This window comes from Rhinolophus sinicus, linkage group LG13 (assembly GCF_036562045.2).
Source record: "Rhinolophus sinicus isolate RSC01 linkage group LG13, ASM3656204v1, whole genome shotgun sequence".
In the NCBI taxonomy this organism is placed as follows: Eukaryota; Metazoa; Chordata; class Mammalia; order Chiroptera; family Rhinolophidae; genus Rhinolophus; species Rhinolophus sinicus.
Window position 1 is genome coordinate 4536053 of NC_133762.1, and position 18379 is coordinate 4554431.

An 18379-nucleotide genomic window follows, 5' to 3' on the forward strand; every position below is an offset into this window, starting at 1 on the left:
GTTTCTTAATTATTCTGAGAAAGCTTTTCTGTTTCTTTGCTAACTTGGCAAATATTTCTACACATGGCCTTGTACTTTATTCTTCCTGTAGAAACAGAGCTATTAGTGTGAGAGGAGGGGGTGAAGCCATTTGTCAAGGTTGTCTCAGGCAAGTGTCAAGAACATTCCATCGCAAGGATCCTTGGAATTCAGTAAAGGTGAATTGTAGAAGCAGCTCATATGGTCAAAGAAATGTAGGTAATGCAGCTAAAGTCTGGTGAGACAGATAAAAGCAGACCTTGAGTAATTAATACCACTATGACTAATTAATACCACTTTCACTAATTAACTAATGAGTACCACTGTGACTTCATCTACCTTGAATGCTCTTAAGACAAACCGTTTTTATTCCAATGTTACTGAGGTATAATTGACAAAACTGTAAGATAGTTAAAGTGTACAACGCGATCATTTGATATATAACCTGGAATAATGCCTGTTGCTGTTGGTTCTGCTTTTTGGGGGGTTCACTGAGCTAAGCCAGTAGCCATGCTCCCTTTTACTCGTTTGACACACATTTTTGTGGGCCTACTGTGTGCCGCCAGGTGAGGCTTATAGGTTCCCATACAGACCCAGAAGTTCTCTGCCCCTCGGGTCACCTCTCAGGAGGCCCTGCCACCTTGACCTGACATGCTTTGGAATTCTCTGGGGATGTGAAGAGATCTCAGATCTCCTTCAGATCTAGGAATAGGTTACTTTTACAAGAGCCTTTTGAAACCGGCTCCTCCCTGAAAGGCTGTGTTTGTAAGCCTTTCTACAACATTTTGTAGGGATGAGGAGTTTCCAAGGCAGGAGTTTCTACTGCCACCAGAGGCTCTGAATGACGTGGGTCTACATTTGACACAGTGTCAGCGTCCCACTTCTCTCCCGGGTGCTTTAGTTTCCCCACACAGGGATCACCAGCTCTAACTCGCATGGGACATGTTGCCAGACCACTGAGGAATGTCACCTCTGCACCTCTGCACGCAGCCGCTTGAGGTGTTTACGCGTATGATTTTATAGAGAGCGAGCGATACTTCTTTGACTCCCCAAGTTCCTCTGTCAAGCATTTTGGTTGCTGTTTCCACGGGGTGCCCATACAACTTTCCAGATCAGATCCTGGCTGTTAAACTATGTTCTGAGCAAGTGAACTTGTCCTCACGGCGTGTTGGGTGGCTCTGGTGTCATGCTGCACACGAAGACGGCAAGTTCCGGTGACCACTGGCCTTGTCAGTTACCCAGGTGAGCAAGGGGGACACAGGCCACTTCCATTTGTACCCAGGTTACCCTCTGGGTGTATCAGTCAGCTCAGGCAGCCATAAACAAATACCCCAGACTCGGTTGCTTACACAACAGACATTTATTTTTTCACAGTTCTCAAGACGGGAAGTTCAAGATCAAGGTGCTGTCAGGGTCGGTTTTCTGATGCGGCTTCTCTTCCTGCCTTGTAGACAGCCACCTTCTCACTGTGTCCTCAGTTGTGTTCTCTGCATACACGGGGCGGGGTGGGGGGACATTGCTGGTGCCTCTTCAGCCTCTTATTAGGATACCAGCCATATTGGATTCAAGCCTCACACGTATGACCTCATTTAACTTTAGTTACCTCTTTAAATGTCTCATCTCCAAATGTAGTCACACTGGGGGAGAGGGCTTCTGTTAAGGGGATATGATGGAGTCCACGACACAGGCAGGATTAAAATGTGTGCGGTCACTCTCACCTGCCACCTCACCTTTGCACCTGGCCCTGGCTGTCGTCGTGATTTCGTCTCCCCTCATGGCCCTGTCAGAAGTGGCTCTGATAAATTTAATTTCAATAGGACTGACTCAAGGCCCACACTTTGGGCTGTGAAAAGGGGGCTCCTTTTTCCAGGTAGCCCTCGATCTCCTCAGAGAGCACAGAAATCTCCTCTCAGAGCACCGTTGGGGACATCTGGCCTGTGGAAGCCTTAGTTGTCTCATTCCCCACAGAGAGGAGATAGTTTTAGGTGAAACACATCACACCTCCTCCCTACCTCCCCCCACTGAAACCCCCAATTTTCTCCGGGGAGAGGGCGGGCATTCTGTCACACCAATGAAGGGAAAACATTTACAGTGAGAAAAGACAGAGGAGTCTTAAAGCTGTTGAATCGACTAGCAAAGTTCCTTGTAAAATTACTGACAAAAGGAAATGCTAAGCAGTGCAGGGGATGAGAAAAATGAATGGGTGAAAGCTTTCAGAATTCACTTGGGTCCATTGCTGTCGGGGCGTGGGCACCCACCTCACACAGCCAGCCGACAGGGACACCGTCCCGTGGTGTCTGCCAAGGGTCATGTTCGCACACACCCACACACAAGTCCACACACACCCATGCACGCGTGGGAGGTTGCAGCTGTGGGGGTGCAGGCATTGACTCGTTAGGTGGACACGCTTCCAGAATGGGTAGCGCTAGAGGATGGGTCTGTGCTGCTCTCTGTTGCTCAGGCACCACAGACCGGGTTCAGAGGGCTTTAGAAGTAACCGGAAAGCTCCATCACCTTGGCATGCATGGTGCTGCTTGCAAATGCTCCCACTCGAGGAGCTAACTGTGGTCCTGGGTGCCCAGGGACATTTGGCGGGTGACAGAAGTGAAAATGAGGGCATGGTTCTGTGAGGGGACCCTCTGCTATGACAGGCGACCCAGACAAGTGTGTGTGGGGGCAGCGGGGGCGTCATCACAAGCTCCATCTCCTGTCTCCATTGTCTGCTGTCCCATGAGGCTAGATCTAGATGCAGGTCCCTGAGGCTATTCTCTGTTAGAGACCCCAGGGCCCACCCTCGGGCCCTGAGGTTGGTGGAGAACCTCTCTGCTCACTGTTCCACCTGCCTGCTGTCTTTTTACTGGGGTGCTGTTGTCCAGGCCATTTTCCAAGGCCTGCGCTGCTCTTGCCCAACTTCAAATTCTGCAGCTGGCATGACGCCGTCACATACAGGCAGTCAGGAAACACTTGATGAGGTATTTGTCAAAGGGAGAGATTTTCAAGGATGTCTGGACAGACCTCCCTCTTCAGATACCCTGAGGTGAACCTGCTGGAGGCCCTTTCAGAGCCTGTCCCAGAAGCCCCTGCGCCTCTGTGGGGTCCCCCAAGAAGAGGCACCTTGGTCCCTAGAGATCCCCTCTCACATGACAGCACCCTGAACACAAGTGCACTCTTGCCTGGGGGATGTGCCACACACCCCTGCCGTTGGCTCAAGTTGGTTGTGGAGGTTGAATATCAAGTTATTTATTTCTCTTCCCTCCCCCTCTCCTAGCGTGTTTTGGTTTCCACAGAATGTAGCAAACTGTTGGGATAAACGCTTTTGCTTCCAGCGCGTGAATCCCAGTGGGGATTTACTCCTTCGTTTGCACTTCACTCATCAAAATGTGGTCTTGTAGGAGCCACAGCTGCAGCCCCGGGACCCTGTGTTATTCCCTCACCAGGGGTGACAGCTCTTCCCAAAGCCCCAGATCCTGGAGGTGCCTGGGAAAACCAGAGTGAGGACATGTTTGTTCTCAGCCGTGGTTGTCATGAAGGGCCCACGGAGACCCTTAGTCAGACAGCCCTGTCACAAAGCAGCAGCTCACATGACACCTGGACTTGCTGAGCCAGTTAGCCTGTGACACAGAGGCTTCTGGGGTGGCTCCCAGTTAGCAGACAGCCATAGGGGGGAAGCTGGGGGGCTTCTTTGGGAAACTCTCATAGTCATGCCTGGCTCAGCGACTGCCGACCTCACACCCAGCCCCTACCCACCCATTCTCCCATTCCAGGTGGGCTGTCTGCTTTGGTGAACACACTGATGGCTGTTTTTTTTCTTTTCCCTTTCTCTCTCTCACTTGCATGTTTGGTGTTATAATTAAGGAGGCTTTGCCTACCGCAAGTTCAGAAAGATCTACTTCTATGTTTTCTTCAACGCGTTTTGTACTTTCAAGTCTCCCATTTCAGTATGATCCGCTTGGAGTTCATTTTCGTGTATGATGTAAAGATATGCTTTTGCGTGTGGCGATGCAGTTGTCCCAGCACCATCTGTTGAAAAGACAGGCTCCCCCACCGCCATTTAATTGTCTTGGCACCCTTGTCAAAAATCAATAGCCTGTCAATGTGAAGGTTTACTTGTGGGCGCTCGATTCTGTTCCGCTGATTGAAATGTCTGTTTAGGCAAATCCCACACTGTTTAGTCCTCTAGCTTTGTATAAGTCTCAGAAACAAGCCTGTGAGCCCTTCGCTGATCAGACCTGGAGGACGTTACCTTCAAACTTTGTCCACTCTCTCCTTCATTTAACCTCGAGTAAGCTGCTGACTAGGCCAATTCATCAGTGTTCTCTGCTCAGTACATAGGTGTCAGGTGCAGGCACTTGTGAACTGTAGTGGCAGCTTCTGCAATGTTCGTGTTTAAGGAGGGAGCGAATGCCCTCTTTGAGCAATTGCCTCACCCCCACACCCCCCGTCTGTGGTCTGTGGTGTAGGGATAGAGACCTTGGGTAAGTCATTTTCCTTCCATTGATCGATCCCAAGGGACCCAGAAGTAGAGAAGCAGGGAGACTGACATACCTACTGGTGGTGGAGTTGCTAAGACAAGGCGAGGTGTGGGAGGGGTTATCGAGCTGTGCCTCTGAGCGCTGGTGGCACAGAGCTGGGGCAGAAAGCCAAGGTCAGGGCCAGGGTCAGGTCTGGAAGGCCGTGCTCCTCAGTCTGAAGCAGTGGGACCATGCCACTTCGGCCACCTCTCCTGTTGCCTTCCAGAGCTGCGTCATGCACGTTCTTTCCTGATTTGTTAGAAGCTGCGCCTGTCCTTCAGCGGATATGGGACTCTGTCCACTCTGTGTAGAACCCTTTAGGGGTCAGTGACATAGGGTGCAGACAATGGGCACTGGGGACCACTGACCTCGGAGAGAACATGGAAGCAAAACTGCAGAAGACAACGGACCTGAGTTGGTCAGCTCATTAAGATTCGTACAGAGTTAGGAAATAGAAGCAGCACTTACATGAACTCGGAATCTCTTTATTGCGACTGATGAGGACGCCATCATGCCTGTGACTAGGCCACGACTTTTTGGGAGACAGTTGAGTTTCATCATTCGCGGATTCTGCACGTATGGATTCGCCTACTCTCTGAAATTTACCTGTTACTCCAAAATCGGTGCTTTTGCTTTTGTGGCCACATATGAAGAGAGGGAAGATGAGTTGCCCGACAGGCACATTCTCAGATGAGGACGAACAAGGTGACTCTGCCTTCCTTTTTCCACTCTTACACTGTAAACACGTGTGCATTTCGTGGCCATGTTTCTGGCACCCTCTGTGTATGAAATAAGACGTCTTTAAACAGAAACACACATAAAACAAGCTAATGTGTTGATCAGTGGACCGTTGATGAAAATGTTGCAACCAGAGGCTCACAGGAACCTCACTGTGTTTTTCTCTTAGGAACAGTGGTTCTGTAACTGCAAATTTAGTGTTCACGGGGAATTTCTAGGATCGACCTACCATGAATAGTGAGAACCGACTGTAGTTAGTTTTCATTTGTCACATCCTAGATGGTAAGACATTTGCGTTGAAACATGGCTCACCAATTCAGATCAGACCTCCTACCACTTAGTGACATTCACAAGAGCTCAAGGACTTGTCGGTGAGTCTGCACGTGCCACCTAATGTCAACCCCTGTGATTGGACGCAAGTTGCTTTCTTGTAATTGGCAGCATGGTGTCTCCATGGTAACCAGGATGGGGCTGGTACCTCTTGAGCAGTTGGCAGCAGAGACTTGACCATTTCTCTCTGAGGCAGAGCCCAAGAAGGTCTGAGATGTGGGGGCAACGAGGCCAACAACTGCAAACTCCTTACGCGTGACCATTTATACCAGAATTTATACAGTTGGGGGTTGTTTACTTCTTAAATCTAGAAAGGAGCCCACAGTCAACCCTGAGTTCAAGGATTGTGTGTTTACACTGTGCAGTTTTCTACTGAAAGTAATTAAACCTCCTCACCCAATTTCCTCTCAAATTGTGTTCCTCCCGAGAAAAAAGGAAAGGAAAAGAGTGTCGACACTGAGGTGACATGACTGGGAAGCTAGGTCAGGAGGCTCTGGTGGCCGTGATCTGCTTTTCTGCATGAATTAAATAGTTTTCTCCAGGCATCTGAAAAAAAATGCTTTCCAGCCCTTTATTTCTACCCGGAGCATTTCAGATTTTTAAAATGTGTTTTGCTTCCCTCATCTGTGCCAGGGATGCCGTAGAGATGGAGTTAGGATAGAACACACTCAATTATGGGTGGACTGTAAACTTCCTGCGTACCAATATCAAAATCTGGAGGGTTTTCTTTTCTTTTTGGATTCCTGCTTCTGCGTTGGCGGCGTGTCACCTTGGGTAAATGAAATATAACCAATAACTGTAATTTCCACAGCAAGTACATATTCATTGTATTAGGTTTAAGCCCAAATAAGAAAGAAGAAAATGAAAAAGACCTATAATGACTTCACCATGTTTTAGAGGTAACTGCGGTTGAAATTATTACACCTTTCCCTCGGGTCTTTTTATCTTTAGGATTAAAAACATTTGGACTTAAACACGTGAAATCTTAACACTGTCCCACCCACATCGCTGTATAATCGCGCACTGAGATTTGTGAAAATCTTCTAACTCCTCAAAGATGATTCATTGTTGTTGGTTATCCAGGCTTTGGTGAGGGAGGCCCCAAGGTTTGCCGGGAGGTGCGTGAGTGTTAGAGAAAGAGCCCTGTGTTTGCATCTAAGTCTGGTTATGGAGCCTCCATTTCCCCATCTGTAAAATGGGGCCAGTGATGTCTGCCACCTAGGGAGGGTCAGACATGTGAGCAGTGCTTGCCCAAGGAAAGGACCCTGATAAATCCACTTGCCTTCCTGCTTCCCTTTTGTTCCAGGAAGCTCTGCAAACAGCTGGGGTTGATGTTTCTAAAAGTTCAAAAAGAAATGATTTCTTCTGTGGAGAATTTTAAATCATGGAGGGCCGAAACCACGGAAGCCCCACGCTTGGGTGTAAGAAATCTTTGCTGTCTGTGTAGGACATGCCAGCTCCCTAGGAAGCTCCCTCTGGTTCCTTAGCTTTAGCACTGGCGTTCGGAGAACTTGGGGTCACAGACTTCACTTTTTAATGAAAGAAGTCACTGGAGAGAAAACTGGGTTTTCCACATTTTTTGACAAGCGCTGATGTGGGGATTGGGTGGGTATTTCCACGTTGGTGCCTTTGCAGCTGGGGGTGACGGGGTCTCTCCCGCCCCCAGCACACACCCTCCTCTGCAGACCACTGTTTCTTTCCAGGAAACAGGGAATAGTGCTGGCCTTTGTTTCTCTCTGAAGCTCACGGCCTAATGACCATTTATTCCCTGCAGCTCTTACTTTTACAACAACCTGGGATTTTCTCCAGACTTTGTTTTGTGAGTTCTAAGTATTTCCACACCGTCACTCATAAATGCACTCGGCCCCTGTACTGAGTGTCAGGGGCCTTTTTTTCTTTTTTTTTTTTTTCCTTTGCCTTACTTTTCCTTGATCGGTTTTATGACCAGTTAGTTCACAACCAGAATAAATCGTTTAAAAAAAACCCAAAAAACCCAACCTTAATCCACCTTTGTGTGAGAGCTTTTTTCTGTAAACAAACTGATCCATTGTTTCTCATTTAAAACATCATCTGTGCCTTGGAAAAATTAAAATGCAATTATTGGACGGCTCTTGGTTTGGCTGTTTCCCTAGCATTGCGTGTTAACTAATTAGAATGGACACTTGGGACTGCCTGCTCCGGGCGCTGAGTGTGGCTGGGGCTGGGGACATGTTTGTGTGGCATTTGAAGTCTGCTGGGTCAGCAGACACTCTAGGGACAGCAAGCTCAGCGCAGCTGGCCTTAGATGTCTCCTAACCCCCCTCACCAGACGACTTCTCCCGGGCGTGCATGGATTGTTTGTGACTGATTTATTGACCCAGGAGGCCCGGCTTGGGCTGGGTGGGTGCTACTGGGTATGCGTTTGAGTGTGTGTGTGTGTGTGTGTGTGTGCGCGCGCGCACGTACATGTGTGTGCACGTACGTGCACGCCCGCGCTGCACAGACACTCCAGCAGTGCTGTGTGGGAGCATTCCATCGACTCACTGCTGGACTTTTTGCAGCAACCCACAGAGCATTTTTAAACAAAACCAGAATGATGACCTTGAAGGCACCGAGGAGCCAGATCGCGTCCCTTCTGGTTGTCATGTTTCTCCTTCCAATCATCTGCATGGTTGGATTATGATGTCCACGTGCAAAACAAACAAACAAAAAAAAAAAAACGCATCTTGAGGCCAAATCCTTTTTTTCCCCCCTTCTTTTTTCTTTCTCTCCTAAGAAAAATTCTTCAACCTTGGCCAAGCGTGTTGCATGTTTCTAAATAAAAATAGATGTGGTGTGGTGCTCAGCTCGGTGTGCCCATGAGAGCTGAGTCCCCTCGCCCCATCCGCCTGCGCCTCTCAGAAAGGTTAGGCGGGACGGGGTGCCCTGTGTGTGGCCGAGGCCGCCCCAGCTGGGATGTGATGTCAACAGAGAGGACGTGGGCTCAGCCCTTTGGGAGCAGAGAGGGAGGTTCACTTTTTCTTAATGAGTTCCCTCATCCTGTCCTCCGCTGCCCTCTGCCAACTCCTTCCCTCTGCAACTCCTGTGCCTGCAAGCTTGCCTTCAGGTCCTAACACACCTGTGCACGTGAGTGAAGGGGTCCTCTGAACAGAGCAGGGTCCCTCGGGCATTGGCCACAGCCCCTCCCAGGGCACACAGCTGGCCTGGCAGCCAGGAGAGCCGCAGGGCAGCGCACACCCCTTGTGATGTCACAGCGGCAGGGCACTGAGCCTCCTCAGCTGTGTGACCCGCCAGCCACCCCATGCTGTCACCCTTATTCATCTCACAGGCCATATTGAGTTGTCAGATGCAACCCACAGTGGGGGTGCAGGAGTATCCAGTCCTCACTTGAATACTATCCCAAGCCTTGGGTGGGGGTGGGGGGTCCATAGACTCCCACTTTTATTGAGATAAGTCCTCAGGGGTACCTGAGTGGTGAGGGGTGTCCGTCCTGGGTGCAGAGATAGCTGAAGCTAAGAGGAAGCATGGAGAGCTGCCATGGGGCCATGTCCGCCCTGGAGTGGCCCGTGCCCTGTACACTGCCCGGCATTCCTCAGACGTGTCCTATCCATCCAGCGCCCCCGTGTTGATACACGTTCCTCTGCCAGACCAGCATTTCTTCCCTTGTACGCTCCCACGTGTCCTCTAGAGGCTGGCAGCTGTCCGCCGCTGTCCTCAGCCCTGACTCACACCACCCCCTGCGTCTGCGTTTCTCCTGCTTGTGTGGGTTCAGTTTTCCTGTCTCAGGGAAGGTCCCCAGGCAAGTGTGTGCAGCGATGAGCGAGCTGCTCTGTGGGGCTCATCCTCACTGGTGACGTCACTCGTCAGCGTTCTCTCACTCCCTCCGTGTCCCGGTTTCATTCTGTCTCCTGAAAGTTTTTGGAACATTTTGCACAGCCTTGCCTGGCCTGTGCTCCAGCAGTCCCATCCTGGATCCAGGCACACACCCCAAGAACACTGACCCTAACACGGCCAGGAGGGGGGTGGGGAGAAGGAGGTGCTCAGGGTACACAAATTGAGGACGTGCTCTCAGGGACATTGCAGTGCAGGGTCAGCTCTGAGAGGGAGACCCTCCTTAAACTTTGCACACTGGCTGCCTTGCCTCCCTAGCCTCACCTGGTCCCAGCCCTGAACACTGAAGTTAGATGATTCCCAGCGTTGGGTGCCAAGTTACCTTTGCCCTCTGAGCCTCAGTTTCTTTGTTACCATGACCCTGGGTAGGGAGGACCAAATGAGATCATTGATGTAAACTGCTCAGCGTATTGCATGATGAATATTACACGCTTGATAGATGTTTATGGTGGTTTTTCTTATTCTTGGGCAAATACAAAAGCATCACATGTAAGCCCATCCCTCTGAGCTCTGGAATGGCAGGTCCAGCACCCTGCTATCATCATCCCCGTTTGCCCCTCTCTTGACTGTGCATGATGCTGACTGACTGTGCGGGATGCTGACTGACTGTGTGTGATGCTGAGCTTGGGTGATGCTGACCGTGTGTGATGCTGACTGACTGTGTGTGATGCTGACCTTGCTTGATGCTGACTGAATGTGTGTGATGCTGACCTTGCTTGATGCTGACTGAATGTGTGTGATGCTGACCTTGGGTGATGCTGACTATGTGCGATACTGACCTTGAGTGATGCTGACTGTGTGTGATACTGACCTTGGGTGATGCTGACTGTGTGTGATACTGACCTTGGGTGATGCTGACTGACTGTGTGTGATGCTGACCATGCGTGATGCTGACTGACTGTGTGTGATGCTGACCTTGGGTGATGCTGATCGTGTGTGATACTGACCTTGTGTGATGCTGACCTTGGGTGATGCTGACCTTGGGTGATGCTGACCATGTGTGATGCTGACCGTGTGTGATGCTGACCTTGCGTGATGCTGCCCTTGCGTGATGTTAACTGTGCCACGTGGTGCTGACCGTATGGACCTTCCCAGCGAGGTCAGGGCCTCCCGCGTTCTGAAGAGGATGTGTTTTGTGTCTCTGCTGCAGGAATTGCTTACTTAGGAGGTGTGTGCAGTGCTAAGAGGAAATGTGTGCTTGCCGAAGACAATGGTCTCAATTTGGCCTTTACCATCGCCCATGAGCTGGGCCACAAGTAAGTATCAGCCTCTGTATTGTTCTGCCTGCTTCGATTCCTTCCTGGATACGTATTTATGCGCTTGAATTCTCTAAGTTCTAAAACAGCGCTGCTCTGTGCCTCTGCTTCTTCCACAGTGGGCACCTCGGCCAGCAGTCCTGGGTCTGAACAGAAAGGTTCTGAGAATTAAAACGTTAATTTGGTGTTCATGTCTGTTCTGACAGCACACGCTGTAATGGGAAGAGGTTTTTCTCAGAGTGTCTTCTGTAGTTGCATTTTTCTTTCCTGGATCAGTGTGATTTTTGATTCACTCTAACTATATTGTCCAGATAATGGGGTTTATCTTCACACTGTTGACTTTCTGTTTTATTTTCAGCTAGTTTCAAACAAAGTCCAGTGGCTTTGTTTTAAAGCATTAACAGCCACTGCCTCTGCACATGGAAATTCTTCCCTTGAGGAGGAAATAACCACAGACCCTTTGAGCCTAAAGGTGTGGTAGGGAGAGTCTGAGGCTGCCTCATGGTTTTTCAGAGAAGGAAAGAGAAGGTCAGGGGGTTGAGCTGCTGGCCCCAGGCTGGGGTCACCTACAGGAAATTTTAGGTGGCAAAAAGCCAGCGGACTCTAAACTGCAGCCTGAGCGTTTGCTCCTTCTCCTGGAGTAAATGTCTGTTTTATGTTTCTCTAAAGGAAAAATTGAGATATGACTACTTAAGAACTTAAAAAATAAATAAATTTAGGAGGCCAGAGTACGGAAAACAATGGGAACATTTATATTGGCTTGAACAGAACAAAATGAAATGGAAATCTAGTTCTTGGTTAAAATATATGTATATATAGTACAGGTTTTCTGATGACCTACGTCATAAGGTACCCAGGCGCTTAGTGTGCATCAAGCTTTTCTGCCTGAGTAAAACCAATGCATAAAGAGAGCAAAAGCAATCATTTCCCTCTAGTATTAACCATATCTGTGGCTTTGGTTTTTTTGTTGTTGTTTTGTGTTGTTTTTTTTTTTGCCCTGTTATGGTTATCTGGTCCCATTTTCACTTTTTCACTCCTGTAGGCAGTTTGGTAATTGACTTCTCTGTATCTGTTGGTTGTCATGGTGTGAGTACAGTGCGTGCAAGTATTCTTACGCATATTTCCTGGGATTAAGGAGGAAATAACAAGTTATTGGTCAAGACAACTGGGATCAGCCATTGTTTCTGAAGTACGCCGTTATTTCATCTCGACAGGAGTTTTAAAATATTGGTGACAACATTTTGCCCATGATGTTTGGCCTACGCTACTAGAAAATAATTTTTAAAATTAATTGTAATCCAAGTTGTACTCATATTTCTGATTTGTTAAACAAACAAACAAACAAACAAACAAAAACCTTGTATCCAAGAGTGGTTGCTGAAAGAAACGCATAACTCGGTAAGGCTTCCATCTTCTCACTATCAAGTGACCCACCCAGCGCGTCCTCGTTCCCTGGAATCAACTACCTAATGGCTGGGAGAATGCAGAATTGTCAAAACATTTCCCAGCATGCAGCTTGTTGTGGACATTTGCGTAGATGCACGAATCGCATTAGCCCCTGGCAGCTCACGCCGGGGCACATGCCAGAGTGCTCTTTGCACACGTGCCATACAGAGGCCTTTTCTCCTGGACATTAAGAACACAGAGGGCCATTTTCTCCTCGATGACCTGGGCCATTGTGCTGGATCAAACACTGGCGTCTTAGCTCAGGAGGTCTGCAAAGATGAATGGGTAGATTCAGCCGGCCTATAGTAGCCTTTAGCTACAGTCTGTTGAGAATTTCTTGGAGGACTCTTTATAGCTTGCTACTGAACTCTAATTACCTACCAAAACAAACACCGTATTGTTAATCAAAGCCAATAAATCCTGCTACCATTGGGCCCAGCACCTCCTTGGGTGATTATATTTTTCCCAGGAATTCTGTTGTCTCTGATTATTCACAAGCATGGGGAAGCAGATCTCCCAAAGAGGAAACCACCTTTACTCCATCCTCGGATCCCTCTGGCCAGCTGGTCTCAGCAGCAAGTGAGGCTGAGAGGAAGCTTGTAAAGGGCTGGGCCCATGTGCCCTCTCAGTGAAGCCACTGGCCAGGCTGCTTCACACAATTTGGAAGCTGTCCCATAGTTTGGAATGGAGTGGAGCAGTTTAACCCCACGTCCCTTAAGTACGCGTGAACTAAGGTAGGATGGGATGGTATTCTCAGTGGACCCGAGGGAGCCATTGGTCCATGTTCTCCAAGAAAATTTGTTGGTGAAAGTTTTAGAAAATGAGCAAGGGTAACCCTCTATGTAGACGCTAGGACGTCCCCTGGGTCCCTCACCATTTAATACTGATAAAGTGACACATCTGATGGATGGGTGTGTGTGCCTTTCTTTGCACTTGGGCACGCGTTGGTGCAGCCCTTCTGTTACCCAGCATACTTCATATGTGTGCGAGCAGTTACCCTTAGATCTAACTGTCACGAGAAAAATTCCCTTTCCATGTGAGTCGTGCATTCCATTTGTCAGACGAGAGCTGCATAAATTAACATTATTTTCGTTCTGCTCTGGCTCTTAGAACACACAAAGCTAAGTAGCAGGTTCGTTTTCAGCAGTTAACGCATCTGAGTTCTGGAATTGTATTTTTCTCCCTCTTTGTAGTGTCTCTTTGGGTGCATGGTTTTACTTTCAATATTGTAGTTCAAAACTAATGTATTTGGTACATACACAGGCTCCAATCCAGTTCGCAGTCACATCAGTTCTAAATTATAAATTAAATGAAAAGTCTTTCCCCATGGTAAAGTCAAAAATGATGCTTAGGACGTGAGTTAATAATGTATTAATCTGTTTAAGTCAAATCAGATCTGCATTTATTGAGCGCCTATTGAGTTAGATGCTGTGAATTCATTATGCTATTGAATCAGTCCTAGGAAGTAGATATTATTTAGCTTTTACTTTATAGATTAGGGAACTGGTATTTTTTTTTTTTTTTAATCCATTCGCTATCTAAAATGACTCGGCGTCACTTATATGATAATATACCCATGCACCAGAGCCATTCAAATAATGACCCAAATTACAAAAGCTAGGTAACAAAGAAGAGAGCTTGTTATAGGTCCAGAAAATCAGGGCCCCTTCAGTTGTTGCTAGCCAAAGCTGAAAGGACACTGAGTGGCATGGCTGCTGCAAATGTGTCATCGAGAGGGGTTTCCCTAGGCAACTCGTGTACTGGTGAGGAGATTGATTGACAGTCTTCTGGCGAGCATCCTGTTAAAGCAGCCTCTGCAGCCCTGGCTTTAGACAGGGAGTGAAGCAGTGCCTGGTGGGGGTCGTGAGTGAGAACCTGAGAAGGGGCTGCCTGTGTTTCCGCCTGGAGGAAGGGTCGGCTCTGAGCAGCACTCACGCCGAGGAGATCTTGGAGGTTTTCTAATGAGCAGCCATGACCTTGGGCACCTTCTTGCCCATGAATGGCTGCCTGGTCAGTAGCCACGTATGACCTTTAATTGACCTCGTTGGTAGAAACGTGGTGATGTGTGAGTTTGGGAAGCAGCTGCCTCAATCTTGTCATGATAGCTTTAGAAGCCTGTGGGAAAACAAGGGTGTGTTAGCCTGTGGTCTTTTTGCTTCTCTTCATCCTCGGTGACCAGGAGAAAGGGAGAGGTCCTGAGCATGAGAAAATGGCTGCACTGGTCTGCTTTCCTCTGGCGGGCTGTGGTTGCCACCCGCTCTTGGTTAGGACCGAATCCCCGAGGGCTGGGGGGCGTTCCTTGAGAGAAACAGTCCAGCTGGGCAATGCTGCCCAGTTTTTTCTCTCCAGAAAGCAGGACAGGGTGCCTTGTGGTGGACCTCAGCGTCCAAGGTGTTGATAATAGTTGGTTTTAAAGAGAAGGAGGGACAGCTAGAAGCAAGCAAGCATTTGTTTCTCTAAGGTAAGCTCATGCTTTTGAGGCTCAACTGATTGGTCATGAGAAGGACTCTCCCCTGACGAGGGTTAGAAGCTCAGGTCCACGCCGACTGCCCCTGGGAAAAAGCAAAAACCAAACCTAGCGACACACTCACCAATCAGGAAGCGAGGTAAATATTGGTAAAATATTAAAATGACCGGGCGTAATACATCTACTGGCGTTTAGAATATGGTGTTTGCTATGATTTGGAAGTTTTACTGTAAAAGAGAAAGTAAATGGTTCTCTGACAGCTGGTTAGAATGCTTTTCATCTGGGGGAAAGGAGCTCAAATAAGGCCAGGGCAGTCACTTGACTGACAGGAGCCCTCCTGGTGCAGTTGGAGACCAGGAGGGCACAGAACTGGCCCTCAACTGGATGTTCGGGGCCCAGGGAAGCTCCGAGCACAGCGTGCTTCTCCCCCAGGTCCGAGAGAGCTCCTGGGAAATGTGGAAATGCAGGGCCTTCCAGGTGGGTGATGAGAGGGGGGAGAGAATCCTGTTAGTGCACCCTCGGCCACCCACAGAGAAAAAGCGGGGGTGGGGTGGGGGGGGGTGGCCTGTCTTTATATGTAGAAACAAAGAGCTTTCCCTGGCAGGAAATAAATCCCTGCTCCTGTTGGATTTAGGAGGATCTGTTCGATAAGCCTGAGCCAGATCGGGGCTTGTCTTGAGAGGCAGTCCAAACCACGCGACCTCTCTGACCCCAGTAAATCTCTGAAAGGCCCTCCAAATGGGCCCGAAAGCCATGCACTGTATCTGGGCTCTCACCAGGTGTCCTCAGGTACACGTTCCCCCTACCTGCTCTCCCTGGGGTTTTTCAGGACTTCCATATGTCCTTTCTTTCCATATGCCCTTTCTTTCCATTCTAGAATCTACCTTTCCTCCCGTCGGTTGGCTCAGCCGGTGGCCTCTGAAAACTTGCTTTCTTTCGGGAAACTTGGGAACTTGGCAATGCTGCATGAGTGGGGTACCTGAGGTGTTGAAAAGCGCCATGCCTCACCTTAGGTCAATTAGACTGCACACTCCAATGGTGAGAGAGCTCAGAAAAGCTCTCTAGGATGTCCCGCTGCAGAACCTCCGCTCACGTGTAATTGCCGGGGCCTCGTCAGTGATTTCTGCTCTCATCTGCCTTCTTGCTTCCAGCTCTTGCCCCACCTCCCCCGCCCTGTCCTTCTGGGCCACCGGCAGAGTCGAGCCACAGCAGTGCTGGATATGGTCCTGCTCTCCCGGCCCTCATTCAACTCTCTTTCACTCGCCCCAAATTCCATGCCCTTTGCCACTTCCTGAAGGACTCCCCAGCCAGTTGCACTCGCAGCTGGTGAGCAAGGGGAAAAAACCCAGCCATCCTGGAAGTTGCCATGCAGGCAGCTTAGTGCTATCCTCTCTCATCTGACATCTCCCGGGAGACCTCCGTGAAGGCTCAGAACAGAGTAAAAGTGACTTGTGATGGGAAGAAAGGGGCAGGCAGAAGCCTGGAGGTGGGAGAAACAGGTGGGGCCCACGGGTACTAGGTATGCAGATGTTCAGAAGTGCCCAGCAAGGCAAGGCTGAGATTCAGAGACACAGATGTCCTCGTAGGGGGCTGTGCTTGGTGACACAGTGGTTACATGTGCGCTGCAGACATGCGAAGAGTTATAAATGGACTCAGTGGCAGCAGTGTGTACAGAGGTGGGTTCTCAGAGCTGCACAAATGTTTACAGCCCCCCTGAAACGGTGCCCCCATCTGGGAAGCACTGGCCTGTCTGGCATCCCTGGGAGGAGGGCACAAGCATGAGCGGCCAGCGACCTTATTCCCTTTCTTAGAACTACGAGGACCGAGGGCAGGTGGATGCCACCATATGCCCTGAAGTAGCAGCCCCAGGTAGGTCCCCTGTGAAGCTTGGTATCCTCCAATAAGGACACGCGTCCCGGCACTCTGGGTGTTTCCACCTAGAATGGGACACTGCAAATAGGAGTTCAGGGTGGGGGACGTCGGAAGGATGTCCCGTTGATGTATCCCTGGGGACAAGCTCACCTGGTGTGCAGCACAGAAATTGGACCAGAGCGTAGCTCTGAGAATCGTGGCTCCTGGGCAGAGAGTGGGTGAGTCTCTGGGGAGGTCTGGGGAGCAGAGGGAAAGGGGAGGGGAGAGCTGTTCTGGGGAAAATGTTCTCAGAACTGGAGTCGACACAATTCAAACGGAAAAGAATTGTCTCAATCCCAGAACAGGAAGTAAGGAAAGCCATTATCCAGATGTGTGAAGAGAGGAAGTGTTTGTCTGTGATCTGTGTTAAGAACGAGCTGGAGGAGACACAGAGTGAATGCAGGCCAGACGCGAGCAGGCAGCTAGCCTGCCAGTGGACAGCCGGGCAGCCACCGCTCTCTGCGTGCCCGGTGGGCACAGCACATGCATCAGATGGACCAGCCTGATAAGGAAGGTACAGCCGAGAGAGGATTTCTGGAAATGTCACAACTCTTTAGAAATCATGGGGGGACGGTGCTTTTGTTGTAGTGGGAGTTAGGGCAGTTGTGTCACAGACAGTTGGCCTTTCTTGCGGAACAGAAAGAGGGGGCGCCTTCCTCCAGATGGTCTGCAGGCAGGCCCGGGTGCCTTGGGTCTGGTTCTAGGGCAAAGAATTCCCATGCTGGATTTTCAGACAGGTTCCTCCCTGGGTCTTTCCCTGCATCCCCATTCAGCTTCCACAGCCTCCTGCAGGCTCCCCTTCCAGACTGAAGGGCACTTGGGGGTCCTAGGCATGTTCGGGAAGCTCAGGTGTCCCATGGAGGTGCTTGGAGCAATTCCTGAGTCCAGTTCCCTCAGCGTTTGCCCCTGGATCAAAGTCGGCAGCAGAGAGCATTCTCTGGGTTCGGCTGTCTTATCCAGATTCCAGGATCGTACGAAACATGCAGGCCTCGTGTCCTTTTATTTTATTATTATTATTTTTTAAATTTGCTGCTGAAAGTGGTAGGGTCTTTCACATTCATTTACAAGCTGGGTCCTCTCTGCCCCTGCCCTCTGCCTCGGCCACATCCCCCCACTTCTTCTGAGCTAGAGTGACGCGTGGCTTGAGAGCAAGTGCCACTGGGGACGTGCAAAGCCGGCCTGCCCCCTGCACAGCTCCTCTCAGCCCCAGTCTGGTTGCCCCGAGCATGTCCTTCCTAGCAGCTCTGCCTCCCCCATCTCTTTCTTCTCCTCCCCCACATAAACAAAAGCAGAATTGCCTTCTGCCCCTCCAGACGGGTGAGTTTAAACGGGAGATGCAATGTCCAGAGCAGCTGGAACCTTGTAGCAGGCGGCCCTATTTAAATGGCCTTTCTGCCCTGAGCAGGAATTTCTCACTGCCCAGAATTAACAGGAATGGCAAGGAAATTACCCTGATTTCCTTTGGAGTGTTCCCCTGGACGCGGAGTCAAATGTGAGGGGAGAACACGTCTTACAGTCGCCTGGCAAGCCCGGAGCTGTTGTCCTTAAAAGTACCTTGACCGCAACCTCCCAGGCCAGGGGAACACAAACAAAGGGAAAAACTGTTAAAAGCTCTCCGTATGCAGGCAGACGCGGGCCCACCTGCTTTCTGAGCAGCCAGGCCGAGCCTCTATTAGCCGGCCGTTATCTCCGTGATGGGAAATCCAGCTGGATCTGGGACGTCTGCGGCCTCCAGAGTATCCTTACTGTAATAAGGAAGGTTACAAAAGCGGGGCTGGTGTTTGCACCCCAGGAATTCTTTGCGTTCGCTATCGGGTGGATTGCCTTACCCA

At 49.7% G+C, this 18379-nt stretch overlaps 1 protein-coding gene across 3 annotated transcripts in view; it reads left to right on the forward strand.

Annotated features, from left to right (window-relative positions):
- ADAMTS17 (ADAM metallopeptidase with thrombospondin type 1 motif 17) overlaps window positions 1-18379 on the forward strand; it is a 244956-nt gene that overhangs the window by 94790 nt on the left and 131787 nt on the right. For all 3 annotated transcript variants that reach the window (XM_074317647.1, XM_074317645.1, XM_074317646.1), the window contains exon 8: window positions 10618-10723. In XM_074317647.1, coding sequence (XP_074173748.1) covers window positions 10618-10723 — 106 coding nt within the window. The remainder of the gene's footprint in view (window positions 1-10617; window positions 10724-18379) is intronic.